This window comes from Bos mutus, chromosome 3 (assembly GCF_027580195.1).
Source record: "Bos mutus isolate GX-2022 chromosome 3, NWIPB_WYAK_1.1, whole genome shotgun sequence".
NCBI classification, from domain to species: Eukaryota; Metazoa; Chordata; class Mammalia; order Artiodactyla; family Bovidae; genus Bos; species Bos mutus.
In genome coordinates, this window is record NC_091619.1 from 31,957,725 (window position 1) to 31,981,303 (window position 23,579).

The 23,579-nt window shown below is 53.4% G+C and overlaps 1 protein-coding gene across 2 annotated transcripts; it reads right to left on the reverse strand.

Annotated features, from left to right (window-relative positions):
* Positions 1–393: 393 nt before the first annotated feature.
* Positions 394–20,676, reverse strand: CSF1 (colony stimulating factor 1). 2 transcript variants are annotated; one of them, XM_070367527.1, is made up of 9 exons: positions 20,265–20,676; positions 16,946–17,068; positions 15,496–15,558; positions 13,765–13,935; positions 9,547–9,694; positions 7,335–8,347; positions 6,784–6,836; positions 6,400–6,458; positions 394–2,529 (listed from the first exon to the last, which is right to left on the reverse strand). In XM_070367527.1, the coding sequence occupies exons 1-8, from the start codon at positions 20,301–20,303 to the stop codon at positions 6,413–6,415; spliced, it is 1,656 nt and encodes a 551-aa protein (XP_070223628.1). In that variant the 5' UTR covers positions 20,304–20,676; the 3' UTR covers positions 394–2,529; positions 6,400–6,412. The 2 variants fall into 2 exon arrangements, with proteins under 2 accessions (XP_070223628.1, XP_070223629.1); XM_070367528.1 differs by having other exon boundaries at positions 7,335–7,465; positions 20,265–20,666.
* Between the last annotated feature and the right edge of the window lie 2,903 nt (positions 20,677–23,579).

The window sequence follows — 23,579 nt, forward strand, 5'->3', positions numbered from 1 at the left end:
GGCTCATTCACCTCAGAGCCTGCTAGGACTGGACAGTAGAGCTCAGTGGTCAGGGAGTCTCATCTTTACCAGGCCCTCGGGCCTTGGACAGAGCCCAACCAGCTGTTTTCTTGGGCTGGGCTAGGCTGTGCTGGGGCAGAGGCTGGTGGCCACGCATGACGTTTGGCTGGTTTTTGTCTGTTTTTCCTACTAAACAGATATGCAGATGAATGTGTTTGAGACAGCGATAATGCAGGAGGTTTTAGTAACAAGAATGAAACTTGGAGACAACCTTCCTTCCCCAAGTATTTTGAAAAATGCTTTCTGAGCTGGAGCTCCCCCAGTAGCTACTGGCCACCCCCCCTTTTTTGCCACCCACACCCCAAAAGCAACTTTTTCCATGACTCACACATGGCAGCTTGTGCACTTCTTTTATTATTAAATATAAAAGCAGCTTCCTATTTTTTAAATAGATATTTAAATGACTTCATATAAAATAAATCACCACTTCCAAGTATAAAAACAAAATCTCACAGTGTGTGAGCCAATGTTCCCTCTCGACTTTCTCAGAGAAAAGAAGGGTTCCTGTGCAGGTAGCCGGGTAGCCACCCAGAGGGGCTGCAGAGGCCCCTCCCACTCCTGGGTCACCAAGAGCACACAGTTTCTGTGATGGGTTGGATTCGCTTTCTTGATCTTTAAAATACTATATGTTTAAGGGGTGGGGAGTGAGGGAGGAATGTTTTTTCTGTGTGTGTGTGTGTTTTTTTTTTCCCCTTCCACTTTTAAATACAGAGTTTTTTAGTATCAAATATAGAGTCTGTGACTAGGAAAATGGGCCTCCTGGGGAAAGTTCTCCACTGCCTCTTCCTCAACGGATAGCAACAGGGCAGGCAGGGACCAGAGAATCCTCACTTTCAAGGGCAGGAAGGGAAGCTCACAGGCCCCGGTCCAGCGGCCAAGTCCAACAGGATCTCTTGGTGGAGGGCCCGGAGCAGCAGAAGAGGAGGGACACAGTAGCACAAAGGCTGAAGGCAGTCTACTGGCCTGTCACCCAATGCCCAGAACTCAGAGTCGCAGCCCCTGGCCGGTCGAGGGAGCTGAGGCCCTCAAGGCAGACTGGAAGCAGATGCCTGGACTCTCCAAGTCCCTCTCCCACCCTGGCTCACCTGGTTACAGAGATGATGCTAGTGAGGGGTGGGACGAGAGCAGGAGGGGGTCCCTGCCTCCCGGGCTCCTGAAGGGACACCGCTCAGCCCAGGTGTCTGCTGACAGCAGCCTTTGGACTGTGGTGGGAGCAGGGGCCTGGACAGGGAAAGAGGCCAGCCGGGGGGATCGGGGGTGCTGACCCCTTGCCACACCTCAGGGGCAGGCCCTCAATTTCAAAGACCTATTTGCCGTCAGAGCTCGCCCTGCAGTCTCTCTCTCTGTGTCAGTCCCTCCCCTCCTTCCCTCCCTCCCTTTAATCATGTCCCTCTTGGGAATGTCAAAGTGCAAGATGCAGAAACCTGGGTGAACAACGCAGCCTAAAGACCAGCTCTGGCTGCTGGCCCCGGGAAGTTCTCCCACCCTGATCCATCCCAGGGAGTCAGAGCCGGGTCAGCAGAAGGTCAGGGCTCAGGGGCTCCCTCAGTCGACAGGCGAGGCCGGCTCGGGCGCTCAGTGCAGGAAGCTGGAGAGAGGCTGGAGGAGTGGGAGGACAGACAGGTGTTTGCTCTCCGGGATGGATGGGGCAGGCTGTTCAGCAGGCAGGTTCAGTATTCACAGTGCGATGGTTTCCTTCAGAGGAGAGGCTCTGCACGGCCTCCTAGAGGAGCTCTGGCAGGCCTCGGGGGACGGCGAGGCAGAGGCCAGCGCTTGGTCTTGCCCTGGGCATCGCAAGCCAGGTCAGGCAGGTCCTGAGGGCCGGGTTGGCATCCCCTCTCTGCCTGGCCGTTGGCAGAGGGCACTGAGGCAAGTGGAGGGTACAGACCCGTTCCGGGCGATCAGTGCAGACCAGCAGGCCCAGAGGCCTTCTCTTCCCGTCTTCTGGGCTACACACCTTTACGGGAAATCCAACAACGCTGTCCCGCCCTGTGAACCTCATGCTTCTCTCTCTGGAGACAAGTTCCTGCTTGTCGGTGCTGGGATCCCTCGGCGGCAGGCAGGTCCTCTGACATGAGGGTTCTTCCATTCCTCAGTGCCCACCCTGCTCTCCCATGTCCCATGGGCCTCTGGGTCCCTAGAGGGGAATGGGCCGAGGACACAGCCCCTGAGGGGCAGAGGGTCCCCAGCCGGGCTTGGCAGCCTTCCTTAAGCGGATGGGAGCCTCCAGGGCCCCTGATAAATATCAGCAACGTTGGGGGCATCCTCCAGCCCCTCTTAGTCAGTCCAGAGTCTGAGGGTCAAGGGCAGAGGAGCCCCAGCCTGGCTGCTCTGGTCTGGCCCTGCTCTCCCGAGTCCAGGAGCTCTCATGGTGGGCAGGCCACATTCCCGGGAGAATGGTTGGGGAGGGGTGGTGGTGGCCGTCCCCACAGTTTCTCCTCCCATGGAGAGACTGTCCTGTGCGCCCAGCTGTAGGGGAGAGAAAGAAAGGCTGTCAGCTGAGTGGGAGTCAAGGGAGGGGTCGCTGAGGACATGGGTGGGCGAGCTAGAGCGTTCCTGTGGGCTGCTGGTGGTGCTGCAGACAGGACTTCCTCCCATCCTTTCCCTAGCTTTCCTCGCCACCCCAGACACCGCAAGGGCCCTGGGCAGCTTTCTCTGGCAGCAGCCCAAGCCGCTGGACAGACTGGCCTCACCTCCTACCTCCTCCTGGGGAACCAGGGACCACAGGGGGAGGTAACATGGCCTGGCAGAGGTCTGAGCGGAGCTGGGATGGGCATTACTCAAGTGGAGGGGTCTACCAAGGAGGGAAGGGGGCACTTGAGTGTCCTTAGATGCCCATCCCCCCCTCCCCCTGCCCTGCCCCAGCAAGACCATCTCACTATCTTTGGTCTAAAAAAATCAAGAGTGAATCCTGCTAACTCTAGCAAAGAAGAGGAATTTCTCATTCCCACTCCACACCATTCATCACAGAGGTCATCACACACAATACTCAGGGCAGCAGGACAGAGGTATCTGAAGGGAAAGAACTGGAGGAAGTTCCAGACAAGGAAACTCCCACCCTGCCATTTGGCCTGCTAAGCCCTAAGCAAGCCAGCCTCCTTCCGGATGGGCCAAGGGACTTGCCTCCCCACATCATGCATAGGAGTCAGGGCCCTGCTGTCTCCAAGCCTTCCCCCATCCTTGTCCTCAGAATGCTTTGTTCCCAGAGCAGAAATCCCCTGGACTCCATCCAACAGTTTGACTTTGGACCCTGTGTGGAGCTTCCCTCCCTGACTATCCCTGGGCCCTACCAGCAAAACCCGTGATGGATAAGGAGGAAAGATGGGACCATAGCTTCTGGCTCCCAGCCCATTCCCATGCTCTGGAAGGCAGGCGGGGAAGACCATAAACTGGACATTAGCCATGCTCGGTATGGCTGGGCCACAGGCCCTGCTGGGGCCAGAAGGGAAGAATAACCAAGTGGGCAGGCCCCAGCCCACTGCTCCTATTTCTTGGTTCCTTGGAGTGGAGGGGTCAGGGTCCACATTTCTTTTCTGAGGGTCCCTCTCTCATACCTCTGCCTCTGTGTTTCCCTCTCTTATTAGGGCAGCAGTCTTCAGGTGGCCCTAAGGCTCCAGCTGCCTGGCCTGGAGACCACTTTAGAGCAGGATCCAAGTAGGGGTCTGTATGTGGCTCTGGCCCTGGATCACTCTCTAAGTGAAATCTTAAGGGGAGGAAGAAGAAAGCTTGGGAGGGCCTCAGATTAGGCAGGCAGAGGGCCAAGGCCGAGGAGGGAGGCGGGCGACCAGTCAGAGCGTGGTGCAGCATTGAGCCATGAAGTCCCCAGGGACCTTGTTCCATCCTCTGCTTGCCAGTTCTGAGGGGTCTGCCTCATTCTCACAGCCCTGCCAGTGTCCCATCTGACCCATTTGAGTCCACCTTACCAACGAGGTGGACCCCAGGAAGTGTTATCTCTTTCACATGTGTTCCACATGTGTTATATCTTAAAGAAAGAAAGAAAATGAAGTCGCTTAGTCATGTCTGACTCTTTGCGACCTCATGGATTGTAGCCTACCAGGCTCCTCCGTCCATGGGATTTTCCAGGCAAGAGTATTGGAGTGGGTTGCCATTTCCTTCTCCAAGGGATCTTCTTGACCCAGGGATTAAACCCGGGTCTCCCACATTGTAGGCAGATGCTTTTACTGTCTGATACTGTTCTCTAAATCGGCTCCCGTGGTTTTGAGCATTTGGCAGATACCCTATCTCTCTAGGAGTGGCCCCGACCTGTCATTCTACACATGAGAAGGCCCTGAAGTGCTGGCTTGCATTTGGCATGGGGTGTGACTAGAAACGTGAATGGGTTCTCCAGCTAGTCAGCCAGCCTGCCAGCCAATCGGCAATTTAGGCAAGCAGCCAGCTAGTCAGTTAGCCAATCAGCTTCATCAATCAACTAGCTAGTTAGGCAGTGACTAGCTAGTTAGTTGGTCAGAGTCACCTATCCAGTTGGTCGACCAGTCAGAATCAACTAGTTAGCTAGTTAACTGGTCAACCAGAAGGCTGGCCAGTTAGAGACAGTCAGCCAGGGTCAATCAGCCAGTCAGCCCTGAAGTCAATCAGTTAACATCTATTGAGTTCTTAGTGTGAAGCATGAAGAGGTCCTTTCTGTTTAGGACTCAGGATAGAAAAGAAAATGCAAAAAAAGTAGAAGACACAGTCCCTGTGCTTCAGGGGCTTACAGATTCCTTAGGGGTACTCATACGCATAAAGATTTTTAAAATGTATGAAAATAAACAACATCCAAGGAAGTACAAATCAATATAGCAAGTCAAATCCAAAAAAGATGAGTAGGAACTAAAGGAGCAACCAGAGGATGATGGAGACCATCAGGAAGAGCTGATTCCTGCAGGCTGATTGTGGTTTGAGGGGAAGGAAGGGAGGAGGGCTGTGGAGCGCCTGGAATTGGGGCGCCAGGCGTGAGGAGTGATAAGAGTCACATGTTTATCAAATACATGGGTGAGGACAACAGAAGACACTCACTGATGTGCAGGAGACACGCTGGGAGGGCTGTGAATACAGAATTAGGATTCAAAACAATTTCAGTTGGCTCGGGTGAGGGGCTGACAAAAACCAACAAGGTGGTTTTTAACAAGGAGGAATATAAATTCCTGCACACTGGTTAAAAAAAAATAAGTTCTCCAAGTACAGGATAGGGTCCACAGGTTTATAGGAAATGGAACTGGGGGGTTCAATAGCCCACAAGCTTAACATATGACAACAGAATGATGTGGTGGTTAAAAAACCAAAACAAAAGAGCAATGCAGTCTTAATTGGTACAAATAGAAGAACACTGTCCATATCAAGGAAGGTTACAGTCCCTCTGAACTCTGAGCTGGTCAGACAATATCGGGGAGCACTATGTCTAGAGCTGAGAATCACATTTTCAGAGGGACATTGACAAACGAATGTGTCCAAAGGAGGACGACCAGGATGGTGAGAGGTCTGAAAACCATATCATATAAGAGATGTTTGAGGGACTTGGCCACACTTAGCCTAGAGAATTCTTAAAGGGGACATGGACACATGAGTTTAAATATCGGAAGGCTCTCATGAGGGAGGATGGGGAGGGGGCAGGAAGCCAATTACGTTCAAATAAGGAAGGACTTCCCCACGGTGCTATTAGGGCAGGGCAGGGAGCTTGCCTGTGGCTGAGAGTGTGTAACCAGAAGCTGGCTGACTTCCCATCAGGGATGCAGAGAGGGGAGGCCCCTCTGCAGTGGGATTCTAGACCAAATGACCCCCGAGAGCCCTTCTAGGACCATGCTTCTATGGCTCCATGGATCTAAAAGCAGGAAGGCAGAAAAGGTCTTCGTTGGGAGGAAGGATCCAATCAGGGTGCACACAGAGAAGAAAATGGCAAGAGATGTGTGTGAGGGGCTGCTGCTGGAAGAACTTGGGAGCCAAGCTGAGAATGTTGAGCTGAAGTGGTTGGTGATGCAGAGCTGCAGAAATTCCCCTGGAGGCTGAAGACTTTACACAAACAGTTTGGTTGCTCTGGGATGAAAGATGGCAGCAAAAGTTGAAGCTCGATGCAGAAATAATAGCCTGATTCAGAATTAACAGTGCCTGGCCTCAGATGGGGTGGAGGGAGTGAAGCGGTGATGGGAGGCCTGAGGACCCGGGGAGCAGAGGGTTGGCCAGACTTGGTGACGAATGAAAAAGGGAGTAGCGGGGAGAGAGAGAAGGGAGTCAAGGGTGGGAGCCTCAGGGAAGTTGGTGGTGCCATAAACAAGTTAGGGTGAGTGGAAAACTTGGGTGTAACCAGTTTTAAGGTGTGGAGATAGATCCAGATTAGAGTCTTACCTTAGGATTCTGTCTACACTGGCAGCTCCTCCTGTCTGTCCTCTTCCTGGGTCAGGAGGCTGTGGGCAGAGCACAGGGCTGCTGTAAGACTTCAGCAGAGGCCAAGGAGTGAGGGAACCCCCAAATCCTCACCCATATGCTCCAGCCCTCTCAGATTTGGGAGACCAGAACTGCCTAACCCTAAGAAGAAACTAGGAAAAATCCCAGATATCTAGGGAAGAAGAGACATGCTTCCTTCTTGCCACCCACGCCAGCATCCTGTTCTGAGCTTCATTTCCTTAGAGCAAGCGGCAGAATGTCTCCTCCAAATCCAGATGGAAAATAAATGCCAAGACAGCCTCCCCTCCCCCATACCTACCAGAGCCCCCTCCCCCAAACTCTCACCTGCCCTCTGGTTGCTCCATGGGAGAATCCACCATCTGTGGCTCTTGATGGCTCTGGGGGCAGAAAAGAGCTGGCTCACTGAGGAGCTGGGGGAGGCTGGGGGGCCAGGGTTGGGGGCCATGGCCCCATCCTCAAGCAGGGCTGCCCTGGGGCTCTCTGAGAGAGCCAGAGGGCCAGAGGGCTTCCAGAGGCCTCTCCTGTCCTGGGACTCCTTACCCCCCAGCTCTGCAGTCTCTGGGAATGCCCTGCCCTGCACAGGCATCACTTTCCTCTTCCATCTCCCTTCCAGGTTCTCACCATGCTGTAGCCCAGGAAGAATGACTCCTCCTCCTCTGCCCTCGTCCCTTTGCTCCATCTTGCAGTCTGAGCCTTCCCCATTCTTGAAGAAACCCTCCACTTCAACCTCCTACTCTCTGTGCTCAGTCAACTTCCTGTCTCTCAGAGCCTGAAGAACCCAGCCTAAACCCAAATCGTCCTCTGCCCTGCTCCTGCGCCAAGGCTGTGCCCCACCCCACGAGATGCCCTCCTCTCCCCCATGGGGCTCTTCTTACCCGACGCCGCCGCCTGTAGAACAGGAGCCCGCCGACAGCCAGCAAGACCAGGATGATACTGGGCACCAGCAGGCGGAAGACAAAACCAGGGAGCTGGGGATCGGAGGCTTCCTTGTGCTGCCTCTCGTGGCCTGTGTCAGTCAAAGGAATGGAGTTAAAACGGGCTGGGGGCCTGGCCGCCCCCTCACTTGCTTGTCCTCCTTTCAGCTCTGCAAGACTCCTCCGGTCCCTGGTGCTCCTCCTGCCTTCCAGCTCCCCAAGGGACAGCACGTGGCCCCAGGAGTGGCTTCTGGGGAGCTTTGGCTGAGAAGAGAGGGCGGAGGGACTGCTGAGGCCTTGCGGGTGCAGTGCTGGGGTCTTGGCCATGTCTGGCTCCTGGTGGTCTCTGGGCGAGGCAGAGGGACGTTCTGTCTTCTCAGGCGTGTGACTCCAGGCCTCAGTGGGGCCCAGTGTGGGCAGGTGTGCGCTAGTTGCATCCACAAGCCGCAGCCCCTTTCCTGATCCAGAGAGTGCTGAAGATGCTGGGGGGGTGTGACTGGGGCTGGCAGGCTCTGCCTGGACACTGCGTCCTCCCAGACTGTAGAAGGAAAGCTCTGCCCCTTGGGGTATAGGACCCTCACTAGCCTCTCCGGAGGCCTCTTCCAGGGCTATGTTAGCACCCAGCAGAGAGTCAAGAACGTCTTCCATCCCAGTGACAGGGGCTCCAACCGAAGGGCCGGGCTGAGGAGAATCTCCAGTGGGGCGGCCCTCAACGCGTGGGGTCTCTGGCGACTCAAAGCTCTGGCAGGTGCTCCTGGGTGGTCGCTGCTTGGCACTGCCTGGGTCCACTGTGCGAAGGGCCTGCTCTCTGGGCAAGAGGGAGCTGCCGTCTGTTGCCTCAGAGTCAGCCCAGGTCAAGCCAGCCATAGGGGCTGTGGAGGGGGTGGGGGACTGCTGAGGGGAGACAGAGGCCAGGTCACTGCTAGGGGTGGCTTTGGGGTACAGGCAGTTGCAATCAGGCTTGGTCACCACATCTGAAAGAACCACAGAGAGAAGGAGAGAGAAGGATGGGGAGGAGATAGAGTCACCAGCCTCCAGCACAGCTTTCCCAGAGGGATGGAGAGGGGGTGTGGGTCTGGGGGTTCCCTCAGGCCCTAACTCAGCCCTGGGGCTGAGGTGAGGACAGGACTGGTGCCAATGCTCATGACACAGGCTTTAGACAGGAAAGGAACAAACTGCAGGAAAAGAGCAAAGAGTGGGGTTTAGACACACAGGTTGGGGGATGGGGTCAGGGAAGACCAGTAAACTGCCCTTTCTGGAGATCCAGCTGGCCAGACGCCAAGCCAGGGGTGACAATAGCCAGCCAAGATGTTGAATAGTGGCCTCTAACACAAGACACCCTCAAGCCCCAAAGACACTGTTGGTTGGAAAGCCGCAAGGTGGGTTCATGCACAGCAGGAGGCTACGCAGCCACGCCCACAGGCGGGAACAGGCTGGGGCTGGCGTGTGGCCAAGGCTTGAGGCCTTGGGGTTGAAGCGACGAGACTGGACTTGGCCATTGGCCGGTCGCAGGGCCTCAGCCCTTGCCTCGGGGAGCAAGGTTGAATGTAGGCGGGTACACGTGGCACAGGACGCAGAGACGAGGACAATGCAGGGTACATATGTGCGCAGCTGGGCCAGCACTGCCAGGGTTTGAATGATGCTCAGACTTCAAATCCAATCTTGTCCCTTGAGGGGACACTCAAGGCGTCCTGGGGACTTCTGGAGCCAGGCTATCCTGGTGATTCACAGCAGGGCTCCTGGAGCAAGCCCTGACTCCTGGATGGAGCCTCTGCTCTGTCCACGGAACCCCCCATACGTTCAGCCAGCCTGCAGAGCCAGTGGGAAAGCTGCCATGCCTACAGGGCTCTCTGAGAGGGCCCCCTTTTCCACTCCCTGATCTCACAGCCACCAGCTTGATCCTTTTTGATGCCTCAACATGCAGACATACGTAGGTGTGCATGCACACACATGTCAGAAAAGACATGTGCCTAGGACCACTCAGAGGTACACGAAGCCACATATGTACACAAAACAAGCACGTCTACACACACAGGAGCACACGAGTAGCAGCCAGGCTGACTCCCCAGGGGTCCCTCCAGCCTGATGCACCACCACCCCCCCACAACCCAGTGCACCTCTGTTCCACTCACCCTGCCCCAGCCCCACACTTGCTGGCCCCTTCCGTGCTTACCATGGCTGGAGCATTTAGCAAAGCTGTTGTTGCAGTTCTTGCTGAAAATGTTCCAGTCCTTTTTAAGGAGATTTTTTGTTTCATTAAAGACATTCTTGATCTTCTCCAGCAACTGGAGAGGCGTCTCATGGAATGTTCGGACACAAGCCTGGAAGGAGAGCAGAGCCCCCTTGATGAGAATAAGCACTGATTCCATGTCTCTAGCTGGAGAAGGCAATGGCATCCCACCCCAGTACTCTTGCTTGGAAAATCCCATGGATGGAGGAGCCTGGTAGGCTGCAGTCCATGGGGTCGCTAAGGGTCGGACATGACTGAGCGACTTCACTTTCACTTTTCACTTTTATGCATTGGAGAAGGAACTGGCATCCCACTCCAGTGTTCTTGCCTGGAAGATCCCAGGGACGGGGGAGCCTGGCGGGCTGCCGTCTATGGGGTCGCACAGAGTCGGACACGACTAGAGCGACTTAGCAGCAGCAGCAGCAGCATGTCTCTAGCTTGTTTGTCAAACTCCCTTGGCCTTTCTCACATCGATCTTCTTTTTCTCTTGTTTTCTCCCTGCTCTCTACCCTGGTTTGTAGGACCCCTATGTCCTAAGGTGGTGAGATTTATCATTTACTCATGGCTCCATTTAACACATAGTTATGTGCCAGGCATATGATAACTACCTGGGAATCGTGTAATGAATGAGAGAGAGGTGGTCCCTGGCTAAGTTGGACATTGAGTTCATCAGGTCACCAGCATTGTTACAAATGCAGTGAGTCCTAAGAAGAATTATCTGAGAGTATTTAACAAGGGGAACTAAATGAGGGCTTGGGGGAATCCCCAAGGAACTGACTAAAAGATGAGCAAGAGTTAACAAGGAAAGGAGGTGGGGTTGGAGAGAGCTGTCCAGGTGGTGGGAATAGACTGTGTAAGAAAGAACCTGAAATGTTAAAAGATGAAAAAGAAGGCTAGAGTGGGCTATCACACAGCCATCCAGGAGGAGAGTGGCCAGAGATGCAGCGGAGAGAGGTCAGCGAGGACCAGGTCCTGTGGGGCCCTGCTGGCCATGTCAAGAACCATTAACCTTATCCACAGAGCAAAGAAAACTTCTGGGGCATGCTGGGGAGGTGGGTGGAGCCTAAGACTCTAATCCTTTAGAAAGAGCATCCTTTGTGGTGAGGAGAAAGGCCTGGAGGAGGCGTGGGGCTGTGGGTCCTTCTCCGGCGTTGGTGTATCTTGACAGGAGAGCCCAGGCTGTCCCAGTCCTGTGTGCTGAGCTGCTAGTTTCTCTTCTGCTCATGGGACCTAGGCCCTCCACGCCCACTGGGGCTCTGAGAACATCACACTCCAGGTTTTCCCTCCTCCCCTTGAGCTGCTCCATCTCAGTCCCCTTACTAGGCTGTCCCCTTCCACTTGACTTTCACAGGCTGGCATTCCACTCACCCCCAGACACTGTGCCCATGGCTTTATGGCATCTATTGCCCGCCTGCTGACGACTCCCAAGTCCTTCCTTAAACTGAGCTGCACGAGGAAGAACTATGGGCTTTACTAGGCACTGAAGTCCTTGAAAGCACCACTGGATGCCCAGGGGCTGTGCACAGTAGGTCCTCAGTAAATGTTTATCAGATAAAGGAGAGAGGAACATGGGAATGGGAAGCCCCAGGCTTGGTTTCATTACTCACCAACTCAGCAACACTGGCCAAAAGAACTTTCCAGCTTGGGCTCATCTCATTTGTCAAATCAAAACGACAATCCCTGCCTGCCTCCCTGCCAGGGCAACTGTAAGGAAGAGGTGAGCTCTCTTCCTCTTGTTTTTCTTACAAAATATCTGTGTTCTTTATACCTCACCTCATACGCCACAGAGAAAACAAGGACAGAATGTCCTGGTGTCTACCTGTCTCAACAGAGGCAGTGGCTTTTCACCTCCAGAGCTCTGAATCCCTCCCCTGCCAGCTCCTCAGGAGACCTGTTCCTTTAGCTTCACCCGCTCCCTACCTCCCAGCATCCCTGCAATGTGCAGGGCATGTGGCTTACTAAAATACAGATTCCAAGGCCCACCCACAGACCTAGTGAATCAGACTTTCTAGGGGTACATACTGGGAATTCGTATTTAAAAGTTTTTTTTTTTTTTTAACTAGAAGTTATTTGAGTTTTTATTTGTTTAAAAGGAAAGGTGTTTTGGAATTGGAAAATTTTAAATGAAGACTTCCTTTCACTTTTATTATTATTATTATTATTAGCCACACCATGCGGCATGCAGGATCTTAGCTCCCTGACCAGGGATCGAACCCACACCCCTTGAAGAAGAAGTGCAAGTCCTAACCATGGGACTGCCAGGGAAGTCCAGGAATCTGCATTTTAAACAAGCTCCACAGAGGATTCTTATGAACCTCAACCCTGGAAAACCCACAGATCTAATACTTCTCTTATTTAAAAATCTTTCCTCTCTCCATCCCACCCTCCCTCCAGCTAGCTCTCTTTTTCTTCATTTTTTTTTTTTTTTTTTGAGCCAGGTTCTTCCACAGTGCTGTCTCCACTTCCTCACTCTCTGTCCACTTGCTCTGGCACCTGCCTCCAACATCCATTGCCAAATCCATCAGACACTTTTCAGCTCTTCTCCTGCTTGACGTCTCAAATCCCGGTTGATAAAGGTGACTACACTTCCCATCCTGAAACGTTCTTTAACATGGGCTCAGTGATCCCACGCTCTCCTGGGTTTCCTCCCACCCCTTATGCTGCTCTTCAGTCTCCTTGCCAGGCCCCCTTCCTGTGCCTGACTTCTAAATAAATGCTGAGATTCCTGGGCCTGTTTCTCTTCTCACAGTTGGCAATGTTATGAAGACCCCTAGCTTCACAGATGACCTTCAGACCGACACTGCTTCCGTCTGTCAATCACCAGCCAAACTCCAGACTCGTACATCCACCGACATAATCAACATCTCCACTCAGCCATTTCATAAACATCTCAAGCATAGTGTGCCCCAGCCTGGAACTCCTGCCCTTCCCCCAAACCTGCTCTGTCCCACTTCAGCATCACTGAAACTCTACAGGCTGCAGACAAAACCATTGTCATTCTTCTCTAAACTCAGAAGGTGTCCCCTGGCCTCACCTTCACTGCACAAACCTAGTCCAAGCCACCTGGACTTGCACCTCCTGCTGGCTGCTCAGCCTCCATCCCTGATCCCTACACACCCTTCCCAGCACAGCAGCCAGAATGGTCTCACAGCGCAAGTTAGACTGGGTCCCTTGGAGAAGGAAATGGCAACCACTGCAGTACTATTGCCTGGAAAATCCCATGGATGGAGGAGCCTGGTAGGCTACAGTCCATGGGATCGCAAAGAGTCGGACAAGGACACGACTGAGCAAATTCACTTACTCACACTTTAAACAAAATCCCGTATTTTTTAGACCCAGCTGGGAGACACAGGCTCCCACCTCCATGGCTCTCTTGCCTTCACTCCCAGGCCTTGGCCATGCCAACCATGCTGGGTGGGCCTGAATGTGCGTACTTAGGGCTCTGTGCCCAGAATTCTCTATTCTGGAGCACTCTGACCACTTTTCATGCGTTCTAACTCTTACTCATCTTTGAACCTCGAGTGAATACCTTTTTACTCAGAAGCCTTCCCTGTCTCTTCTTCCCCACTGCCTTTTAAATCCGAGTCCCATTTCTCTCTTCTGGAGCCCCACATACTTCTCCTTCCTGGCTCTCTCCCTCACCTCCTCTGGTCTTCCCTTTCTGGTTTGCTTTCTGCAATGCAGTTATTGCCGCTTTACTTTTATTTTATTTATGTATCTTGTTAACTGTCTCACCACCCTCACACCAAGCTCCATGAATGTGGGGAATTTTGTCTGATCACAGCTGTTCCCCAGAGTCTAGAACAACAATACACAATAGACACTCTTCTTTGTTGAACGAACAGTCTTCATGGGTTAAAATTCTATCTACTCGTGTCATTGTTTAGTGACTGCCACCCTCATTTAACTATAAGCTCCCAAAGGCTGGGAACCATGTAGTTCCTGCTCACGAGGAACATCAGCAAGGCCTAGTACTGTCCCTCCTGCACTGTGAGTCCTCAGCAAAGGTTTGTGGAATGAATACGTGAGTGAGAGTGCAAGTGAGCCATGACCTGGGGTTGAGGCCAGTGAGCATCCCTGTGCTTACAGGCAGGGATGGTACCACCACAGCTGCCCTCTGCCCTCTCTCCCTCAGTGCTCCCAGCTCCAGGGCCCTCCTACCTTGTCCTGCTCATCATAGTCCATGGTGAAGCAGCTCTTCAGCCTCAGAGAGAGTTCCTGGAGCTGGACGATGACTTTGGCATTGGGGGTGTTGTCTTTGAAGCGCATGGTATCCTCCATTATGTCTTGCACCAGGAGAAATGCCTTCTTAAGGTAGCACACGGGATCATCCTGGAAAGTAACAACCTGGAGTTTATGACCTGGCTGACGCCACCTGGGAGCGCAGGCTCTGTGCCGGAGACCCGCCTCCCAGACAGACTGCTCCTGAGGAGAAGACCATCCACTACAGAAGACGGAGAACACTGCCCTCAGCTGGCTTTCACTCTCCCTTGTTGGGATCTGACACTACTGGGGATTGCATGCCCTACTGATTCCCTTTCTTAGAGGGAAGGAAATGTGGATTCTGACCAGAGTGGTCCTTGGATTTCTGAAAGGTGAGCTCAGATTGAAGGTGCATAGGTAGAGTGAGTTCTGAGGAACTTCTCTTTTTCTGTCTCTGACCCTCTTTTGGCTTGCTTTCACAAGAAGCTCTTTACCATATGACTCCTTCTAATCCTCCCAGCCACAGGGGTACTGGAGACTACCCCAGGGTTCAAAGAACAAAACCCCAGGGTTTTGCCTCCCTAAAAGGATGGTGGATGCCTCAGTGAAGACTCTGCTTTAGCTCTGTATTCCTAGTACCTGGTCCAATAGGTTCCTTGTAGTAAATGCTTGGTGAGGTAGGCGTGAGCAAGTGAGTGGAACACTGAGGTTACTCCTCGGACCGTGAGATTGGTCTCCAGTTCTAATGGAAGTGTCTTTGGCTCAGGTGTGCAGAAGCTCAGAGATGGGAGCAAACCCTGGCCATGATGGTGATTTTGTATCAGGCAAGAAGATAAATAGATGTGGCATAAAGGCTGGGGTGGGGACAGCTGGAAAGGCATTACAGGCATCAGAAAGAGCACGTGCAAAGGCTTGGAGGCAGGAAGGAACACAGAATGGGGTGGTGTGTTGGGCTGTGTGATGGAGACTGTAACTTGTAAACCCAGGCTAGACAACCAAGGCTTTCCCCTGGAGTGAGGGGGTTTCCAGGTTCAGGAAAGGCAGTGAAGATAACAAGTTGTGGTTCAGAGCGCTCCCCCCAGTGGTGGGATAAGGAGTGCACTGGAGGAGAGGAGGCCATTTAGGAGGTTCTTGAAATTGTCCAAGCAACTGATGGGGTGGGGCCCCAGAACCCAGAGATGCTGAGGAGTAGAACCAGCATCACTCAGCATCTGGTTGGGGGTTGGATAAGGAAGAAGAGGGAAAGGTCTGGACTGATCCCCTTGGTTGCTGGTCTGGCTGTTAGATGGAGGTGATATCCTTAAGCAAAGCGTGTGACCCAGAAGAGGTATTGGTTTGCCTTAGGCCTTAGAGCCTGCCTTCCTGGGTTCAAATCAGACCTCCACTGCTTCCGAGCTATACCCTCTCCCCTGACCTTTTATAAACACGACGAGTGAACCACATAGTTGGGATCAAAAGTGCCTGACACATTGTAAGACTTTGACATGTGCCAAGCCAGGAGAAGGGCACCGCAGGGGACTTGAGCCCAGGACCCTAACCAACCCTGGACCCTGGCACCCCAGACTTGGGCACCCAGGGGTCCTCACATGCATACCCTGTGCAGCTCTAGGATTTCTCCTGCCCACATACACCCATCCTGGTAAGTGCATACATATGGGCCCATGGGCTTTGTAAACAGCCATAACTCACCAACTGCTCCTGGTCTACAAACTCGAAGGAAATTTGGCACGAGGTCTCCATCTGACTGTCAATCTGTAAGAGAGAGCAGGCTAGTGGTGGCAGGTGTCTGCATTTCCACTGAGCTTGCCTAAGAATGGGGACTAGAGTTTTTGGATGGAAACTAGAGTTTCTGGCGTTTGATCCTCATCCACCTCCCCAAACCATACATGAGATGACAGAGCTAAGGCTAGGGGAAGACTTGTGACTTCCATATGGCCAGGGGAGGGCTGGAGAAGAACAAGAAGTCTCTGTCTTGTACCTCCTACTTTATGAAGTCTGACAGATGCCAGTTTGTTATACGGAAGAACTGTCTAATACAGGATAGAGGACATAATCTCCTGTGTGAGGTAGTGAGCTCCCTGTCCTGGAAGGAATTTAAGCAGAGGTTAGACAAGCTCTAGGAATTCAGGATATATATGGACTGGGGCTAGATGCCCTTATAGCTGCTGCTGCCCTTCAGAGCTGTGGTTCTATGATTCTGAGCCTCAAAGAATGCAGCGATTCTTGGTCTACTTTGTATTGCTACGGCAGCTACATACAGGAGGAAAAGCACAGGGGGTAAGAGAGACAGGAGGCCAGCCCACAGGCCCCAAACTCAAGGCCCTGGAGCTGACCTTAGCCAGTGGGGCTCCGTCCACCCTGCCTTCCTGGCCAGAGGGATGGCAAATTCTCTTCTGAGCAGGACAGCAGTCATGATAGCAACCTGATTCTGCCTGTTGGGTGAACTCTGGGAGTTGGTGATGAACAGGGAGGCCCGGTGTGCTGCAATTCATGGGGTCGCAAAGAGTTGGACACGACTGAGCGACTGAACTGAACTGAACTGAACCACGCTAGGAATTGTTGACATCTCTGCTGGCCTGATGAGGGTGAGGCATGGGCTCCTTCAAGGCCCGGGTGAGCGGGCCATCCCAGCCCCAGGGTTCGGGCAAGAGCCAGGGAAGTGTCGGATAGGGCTGGAAGTCAGCTGGGAGCCTCCCTTCCAAATCTGGCTGAGGCCCTGGTGCCAGGCTGGCGGCACATCTGGGAGTCCAGGAGCTAGAGGCAACATTTGGACACAGAAGGCAGACTGGGCTGGCTCCTCGAGGGAAGCATCCCATCGAGGGAGAGCAGGCTTTATAAGCCTTTTCAGAGTCCTTGATGGACATTCTAGGCCATCATTAACCCAGGTAATCAGCTAGAAGCCCACCCTGTCCCTTGCCTGCAGGAGAGCTGGAGAGGGCTTCAGGATTGGGGGTGGGGGTGGGGTCAGAGTCATTGACCTTTAGAAGGTCAATGAGAAGAACATCCGTGGAGCTAGTGGGAGCCACAAGCCACATCCTGCATGGCTGTACTCTTCTGCCTACAACCCCTCTTTGGCCCTGTTCCCTACCTCCGTTTCCCCAGTGGGGAGAAGCTGGGGTAGGCAGGGCCAGACACTCACCAGCTGCTGCAGGAACAGCAGGTGTCCATTCCCAATCATGTGGCTACAGTTCTCCGACACCTCCTCAGTAGCACCATTGCTCACCAGGAGACAGGCCAGCAGCAGCAGAGGGCCCAGCCATGTCTGTGATAGAGAGGGCATCATTTCTCCCCAGCTCTCTCACACTCCCCAGGAACCACCCTCCCCTGCAGAGGATGGAAAAACAAGGATCTCAGACCTACAGTGCTACAGGCTCGGCCTCTCATCCCAGAATACAGCATTCCCAAAGCCACCTTCCTCAAGATTTCCTAAGAACCACGCACAACCCTCCACTCCCTTGATAACAACCCAAATGTCACCTCCTCCAAGAAGCTTTCCCAGATTAACCCAGGCCAAGCCATTCTACACACTGAACTTCTAATGAGGACATGGGAGTTGTGCCTGCCAGTCTAAATGCCAGTCACATGGGAAACTCCTCGAATGCAGGACTTGCTTCTGCCCATTATTCTGACTCTGTAACATCAAACACTGAGCCAGGCATCTTGGGAGCTGCACACTCCTCTCAGGTTCATGTTCCTACACTGGCTGGCTTCCACACTTGGAGCCAGAGACATCTCTCTGGGCCCAGCCCTTCCTCCTACCTGATTCCACGCATGTCTGGCTCTGCTAATGGAAAAACCAGGGGCCCAAACTCAGTTTCACTGGGAACCTATCCCGCATCACAGACCTTTGGAGCCACAGGGCTGTGTGTCAAGAAGAGCCCAACGGATTAATCAGAGGCAGCAGTGCCAACTCTAGACCATCCCTGGCTGGCACCTGCCTACCGGAGCCCCATCAGGCTCTGCATCCAGCCTGACAGCTCTTATCATTGCAAGAACATTCTCTGAGATCTCTCCCCTCTTTCAGCACCCCGCTGACCCAGTAGCTGCTCATCCCCAGAGTGATGGACGAGCTCCTGACACCCTGTCATTCCACTTCCGTCCTCCTTGCCAAGGTCCCCTTAGCCCTCTCCCTGGCTCTAGGTACCCCCTTCTCCAGCCAGAGGCAAAGACCCTGGGGCTGTCTCTCCCCAGCTGGATGTCGCCTCCTGGCACGTCTGGGGAAATGCTGTCAGGGTGGGGTGTAGGCTGGTACCTTCCTGGGTTCTGGGCTCTGCCTTTTAATTCAGATGCTGAGACAAATAGTGCAAACAAGTAGCACACTGGAGGCTGTGAAACAGCCCACAACAACATGCTGATTTACATAGAACCAAAAGCCTAAAATGTTTGTCAGCTCTTACCAGGGAGAAGCCCTGGCTGGGCTCCAGGGAGGTTGCAGGGAGGAGGGGCCACAGTAAGACCTTCAAAGATTGGGGGGGTAGGGGGGTGGAGAACGGGGGCGGAGGGGGTGGAAGGGGGGAGTTGATGGCAGAGAGAGGAGGGGGAAGGGGGGCCTGAAGGAAAGAGGCTCAGGATGGCCCAGTGCTGTTCAGCACCAGGGCCTGGTGAGGGTCCTGGTCTGACCTGGGAGAGGGATACCGTGGAAGAGGGAGAAGAGTCATGGAGGGAACACTGGCCTTTGTTGGATGGTTAAGGAGGGAGTTCTGGGTGGGAATGGCTGTGCCAGCCCTCAGGAACCTGCACTTCAGGACCCACAGGAGGATACTGGGCCATGCAGAACGTATGTCTCTGCCCCAGGCTGGTTGCCCCTGAGACTCCAAGCCTCAGGTGTCAGTGTGGTTTGGAGGAAAGGGTCCATGGGGAAGGGGATGCTCAGGAAGACAGCCTTGCCACAGACAAATTAAGATATTGATGTTTGAGGGCAGCCAGGAGAGGGCAATGCTTAACCCCAAGGGCTGCCTGGCTTCTGGGGTTATTTCAGGCATCAGTGTGGGGAGTGTACAGCCACCATATGGGAGGCTGACTTTGAAGGTGGCCAAAGGGGACCACCCCTGCACCTGGGGCCTTGACTTGGCCTAAGAGGAGGAGCTGGACAGGTACCCAAGGGTTAACACTCTAGCTTGTGTCTGGCTGGGCTGGCTCTTCTCCCCACTCCTTTCTTCTTCCCACCCACCAGCTTTGGCCTCTGGGACAGCCCTAGGAATCTCTGCTTCAGGCTCAGAGAGACTCTGGGACATCTCAGCCCAGCCACCCATCCTCACCTGCTTCTCACCCTGTCCCAAATTCCCCAGCAAAATGGTCCCTGGAGAGACCTTAGCATGAGTGGACCCTCAGGCTGCCCCTGTCCAAAATCAGCCTCTTTCCTTCCACATTTATCTTCCTCCTCTTTCTTTAGCGTCTCACTTCCAGCCCCTATTTGTCTTGTTGCCCGTCACCTCACCCTTCCTGACTTCCCCTCCTAACCCCATCTCATCTCTTTCAGCTGGCTCTTCCTCCTCATGAAAGGCTTGTCCCTATCACCCTACTTGCAACCTCCCTCCCTTATCCTCTGAATAATTTTCTGCTTCTCTCGCTGCACCCCACTCCCCCACCAGGTTTCTCCTCTAGAATTCCTCAGATGCAAACCCATTGGCAGACCACTTACTGTTCGTTAATGGAGTCACTCTGCACCATCTAGCAGCTGCCCCAGCTACAGCCCATGGTTCGGGCAGGGCAGCGGTGAACCGCCCGCAGCCCCTGTCCACAGTTCTGCAACCCCAAACCTTCCTTCCACCTTCTCTACCATCATCAAGCCCAGGAGCTCCCCGACTGACTGAACCTGAATCTGCAGGAAGATCCATAGCCGGCACCAGGCAACTCTGGTACCCCCATCCCCCACAAAACAGACTTGATCCAGCCACCCAAATGCCCAACAGCTCCGGTCTGTGAGCTGGAACAAGTAGTGGCTTGCCCAGCTCCTTCCTTCTGCCTTGCGTTCTATAAGCTGGACGGCACCTGAACTTTCCCCATTCAGAAGCTCCCACTCCCCAGCAGGACCTAGAAGCATGCGTATGGCTCGTGTGGAATGCCCACTGGGCAGGCGCCACCCTCAGGCGCACAGCCATTCCGCCTGTCCCTTGGCGGTGGAGAGAGTCTAGGACGGAGCTTCTGCCCCTTGACTGCAAACCCCTCTCCTTTGCCCGCAGGTGGCTCTGTGTACCTCTTCCTGCAATGGGGTAAGCAGTCTTCCCTTCTCCAAAGAGGTGCCGCAGCCCCTGGAGCAGCTGCAGGGCCGCTTCTGGTCCCAGCCCCAGCGCAAGAGGGGCCTCGCGCAATCGGCGTGCAAAGATGGGCCCGGTGCCGGGGGACGGAAGAGCCTCAGCAGTCGGCGCGCGCTGGGCAGTGGGCTCCGAGGAGCCGTGCGGCGCCGCCAAGCTCCAGTCCCAGCCCGGCCCGGGCCCGGTGCCGCGGCGATCGCTTACCGTGGGAGGGCAGCGCCCGGCGGCGCCCCGCGCGGTCATACGGGCAGCTGGGTCCCGGCCGGGCGCGTCGGCCGCCCTCGCTCTGCCGCTCGCTGTCTTGATCGCTGGCCTCTGCAGAGTCCGCGCCCTGGCCGAGGGCCGCGCTGCTGACCCGGGAGTGTAGAGGGACTCTCGGCAGCGCGCGGAGCACCCAGACAAACTTTCACTTTCCCCGAGCCGGGCTCCACTGGCCAGCTCCTCGGCACAGCCTTTTAAGCGGACTTGTGAGGCATGTGGTTTATGGGAAATCACCTTGGACAGGCGCCAGACACACACACACACACACGCACACACACACAGGCGCGGGCGCACTGACACAGACTCACACACTCCGGAGGCCCACTGAACGCCTCCCCGCCCCCACCCAGCGGGCCGGTCTTCTCCGTTTGTCTTCCAGTCGCCCTGTGTGCTGCTCTCACAGCCAAAGCCTTCAAGAAAGTAACGCGGGCTCCGCCGCCTCCCGCCCTCCAGCGCGCGGATTTTGGACAGAGCCTGGTCTTTCCTTCCGCGCTCTCCAGGCGGATCCGGTGCGCTCTCTCTCGTTCTAATATTTGTCTCAAGGGACTTTCCCTCTGGGTCTGAAAATTCCCAAATCTGAGCAGGAAATGGCCTGAGAGCAAACACCGGAGACCAACTGCGCTTGCTGCGGCACCTTGTGGAGCCTTAGTCAGCAGGTTTGGGGGCAGCCCTCTTCTTATGCAGCCCCCAAAGCGCCCACCCAGGCTCTGTCTTCTCTTCTGGGGGCAGGGCACAGGCAGAGAGGCTACTACCCGGCCAGAAGGGGATGAATTGTGTCCTGTGACGGGGGCTGGGACACTCTGCTGTGTCCCAGGAGATGCTTCCCACACCTGACCTGCAGGTGATGTAAACTCTGGCTGGAACCCAGGTTCCCTCCTGAGCCTCAGACCTAGGGAGAATGGCACCCAAGCCCTACAGTTCCCTGATGCTTTTGAAAATGCATTTACTGAAATGATTAAGCTCATTTTGTCTCTATATGAAAATGAATCTAAATGAGGCTAAATAGGACGAGCCTGTTAATCATAACGTCAAATTCAAGAGCTTTTTCTTTCTTCAATTCACTAGGATTCAATGTTTCAGTCTCTTTGTGGCTCCACCCACCCCTAGCCCCTGGGAAATATGTTATAGGCAGCCATGTCTGGAAGGGGCATCTCCTGTCACTTATTCCAGCCCCAATTAGTAATTTTATAACTGCTTGCTCTTATTAATACTGGTGCCTCTGTTTACAATGCTCCTTTCCCAACTTGTGCTTAAGGCAAACACCTCATCTGTCAAGGCTGAAGTCACAAACACCACATCCTTCACCAGCAGAGCCTTTTTTGACTCCTCAGGCAGATCAATGATTCCTGTCCCTGTGGTCTCACTGAATTTGGCTCCTTTCTCTGTAGTTTCTCTGATAAATTGTCATTCATTCATTGTCCACAATATTCTAAAAGTGTTTCAAGGGGTGCTGATAGCTATACTCTGGAGCATCAGACTGAAGCTTCAGCCGCACTGAGATGGAGACTTCCTCCAAGCTGGTCCTGTGTTTCAGTTCAGTTCAGTTGTGTCCAATTGATTCTTTGCAACCCCATGGACTGCAGTATGCCAGGCTTCCCTGTCCTTCACCATCTCCCAGAGTTTGCTCAAACCCATGTTCATCGAGTCAGTGATGCCATCCAACCTTCTCATCCTTTGTAGTCCCCTTCTCCTCCTGCCTTCAGTCTTTCCTAGCATCAAGGTCTTTTCTCATGAGTCAGTTCTTGGCATCAGGTGGCTAAAGTATTGGAGCTTCAGCTTCAGCATCAGTACTTCCAATGAATATTCAGGACTGATTACCTTTAGGATTGACTGGTTTGATCTCCTTGCACTCCAAGGGACTCTCAAGAGCTTTCTCCAGTACCACAGCTCAAAAGCATCAATTCTTTGGCGCTCAGCTTTCTTTATGGTACATCTTTCACATCCATACATGACCACTGGAAAAACCGTAGCTTGTCTTGTGTTTATCTCCAAATTGAAAGTGCCCAGCACATACTTGGTACCCAGTTGATAGTGACTGAATCACCTGAAGCCATTAGAGAATAATTCATTCATTTGACAAATGTGCACCATGTGGCTACTACGTGCTGGGCACTGGGCTACACCTGGGAATGTGATGATGGACATGTCAGCATATCTCTGCTTTCACGAGTTTGGGAGTAGTCAGAGCTTAAAAGGTGTGGGGCAGCCCTGGATGCACAGAGACTTGAGGAAGGAAGGCCTGAGACTGAGCCCAGCCAGAGGAAGGAGGCTAAGGCCTTGCTTCCCCTGGGCATTGTCAAGTGGTTCCAGTACAAAATGATTTAAGATAGATAACATGTTGACACGACTTGTTCTTAGGACTGATAAGAGGTTGGAGGAAGTGATGTGACAAGATAAACCTCTTGTCTTGTTGTTCAGTTCAGTTGCTCAGTCATGTCTGACTCTTTGCGACCCCATGAACCGCAGCACTCCAGGCCTCCTTGTCCATCACCAACTCCCAGAGTTCACCCAAACCCATGTCCATTGAGTTGGTGATGCCATCCAACCATCTCATCCTCTGTCGTCCCCTTCTCCTCCTGCCCCCAATCCCTCCCAGCATCAGGATCTTTTCCAATGAGTCAACTCTTTGCATGAGGTGGCCAAAGTATTGGAGTTTCAGCTTCAACATGAGTCCTACCAATGAACACCCAGGATCCTTTAGGATGGACTGGTTGGATCTCCTTGCAGTCCAAGGGACTCTAAAGAGTCTTCTCCAACACCACAGTTCAAAAGCATCAATTTTTCAGTGCTCAGCTTTCTTTGTAGTCCAATTCTCACATCCATACATGACTACTGGAAAAACCATAGCCTTGACTAGATGGACCTTTGTTGGCAAAGTAATATCTCTGCTTTTTAATATGCTATCTAGGTTAGTCATAACTTTTCTTCCAAGGAGTAAGCGTCTTTTAATTTCATGGCTGCAATCACCATCTGCAGTGATTTTGGAGCCCAGAAAAATAAAGTCAGCCACTGCTTCCACTGTTTCCCCATCTATTTGCCATGAAGTGATGATACCGGATGCCATGATCTTAGTTTTCTGAATGTTGAGCTTTAAGCCAACTTTTTCACTCTCCTCTTTCACTTTCCTCAAGAGGCTTTTTAGTTCTTCTTCACTTTCTGCCATAAGGTGGTGTCATCTGCATATCTGAGGTGATTGATATTTCTCTGGGCAATCTTGATTCCAGCTTGTGCTTCCTCCAGCCCAGCATTTCTCATGAT

Coding starts and splice junctions, on each gene's coding strand:
- CSF1 (XM_070367527.1), bottom strand. CDS start 20,303: ATGACCGCGCGGGGCGCCGCCGGGCGCTGCCCTCCCACG. Junction 13,936..15,495: donor TTGTAGACCAGGAGCAGTTG/GTGAGTTATGGC, acceptor GTTACTTTCCAG/GATGATCCCGTGTGCTACCT. Junction 9,695..13,764: donor ACTATGATGAGCAGGACAAG/GTAGGAGGGCCC, acceptor CTCTCCTTCCAG/GCTTGTGTCCGAACATTCCA.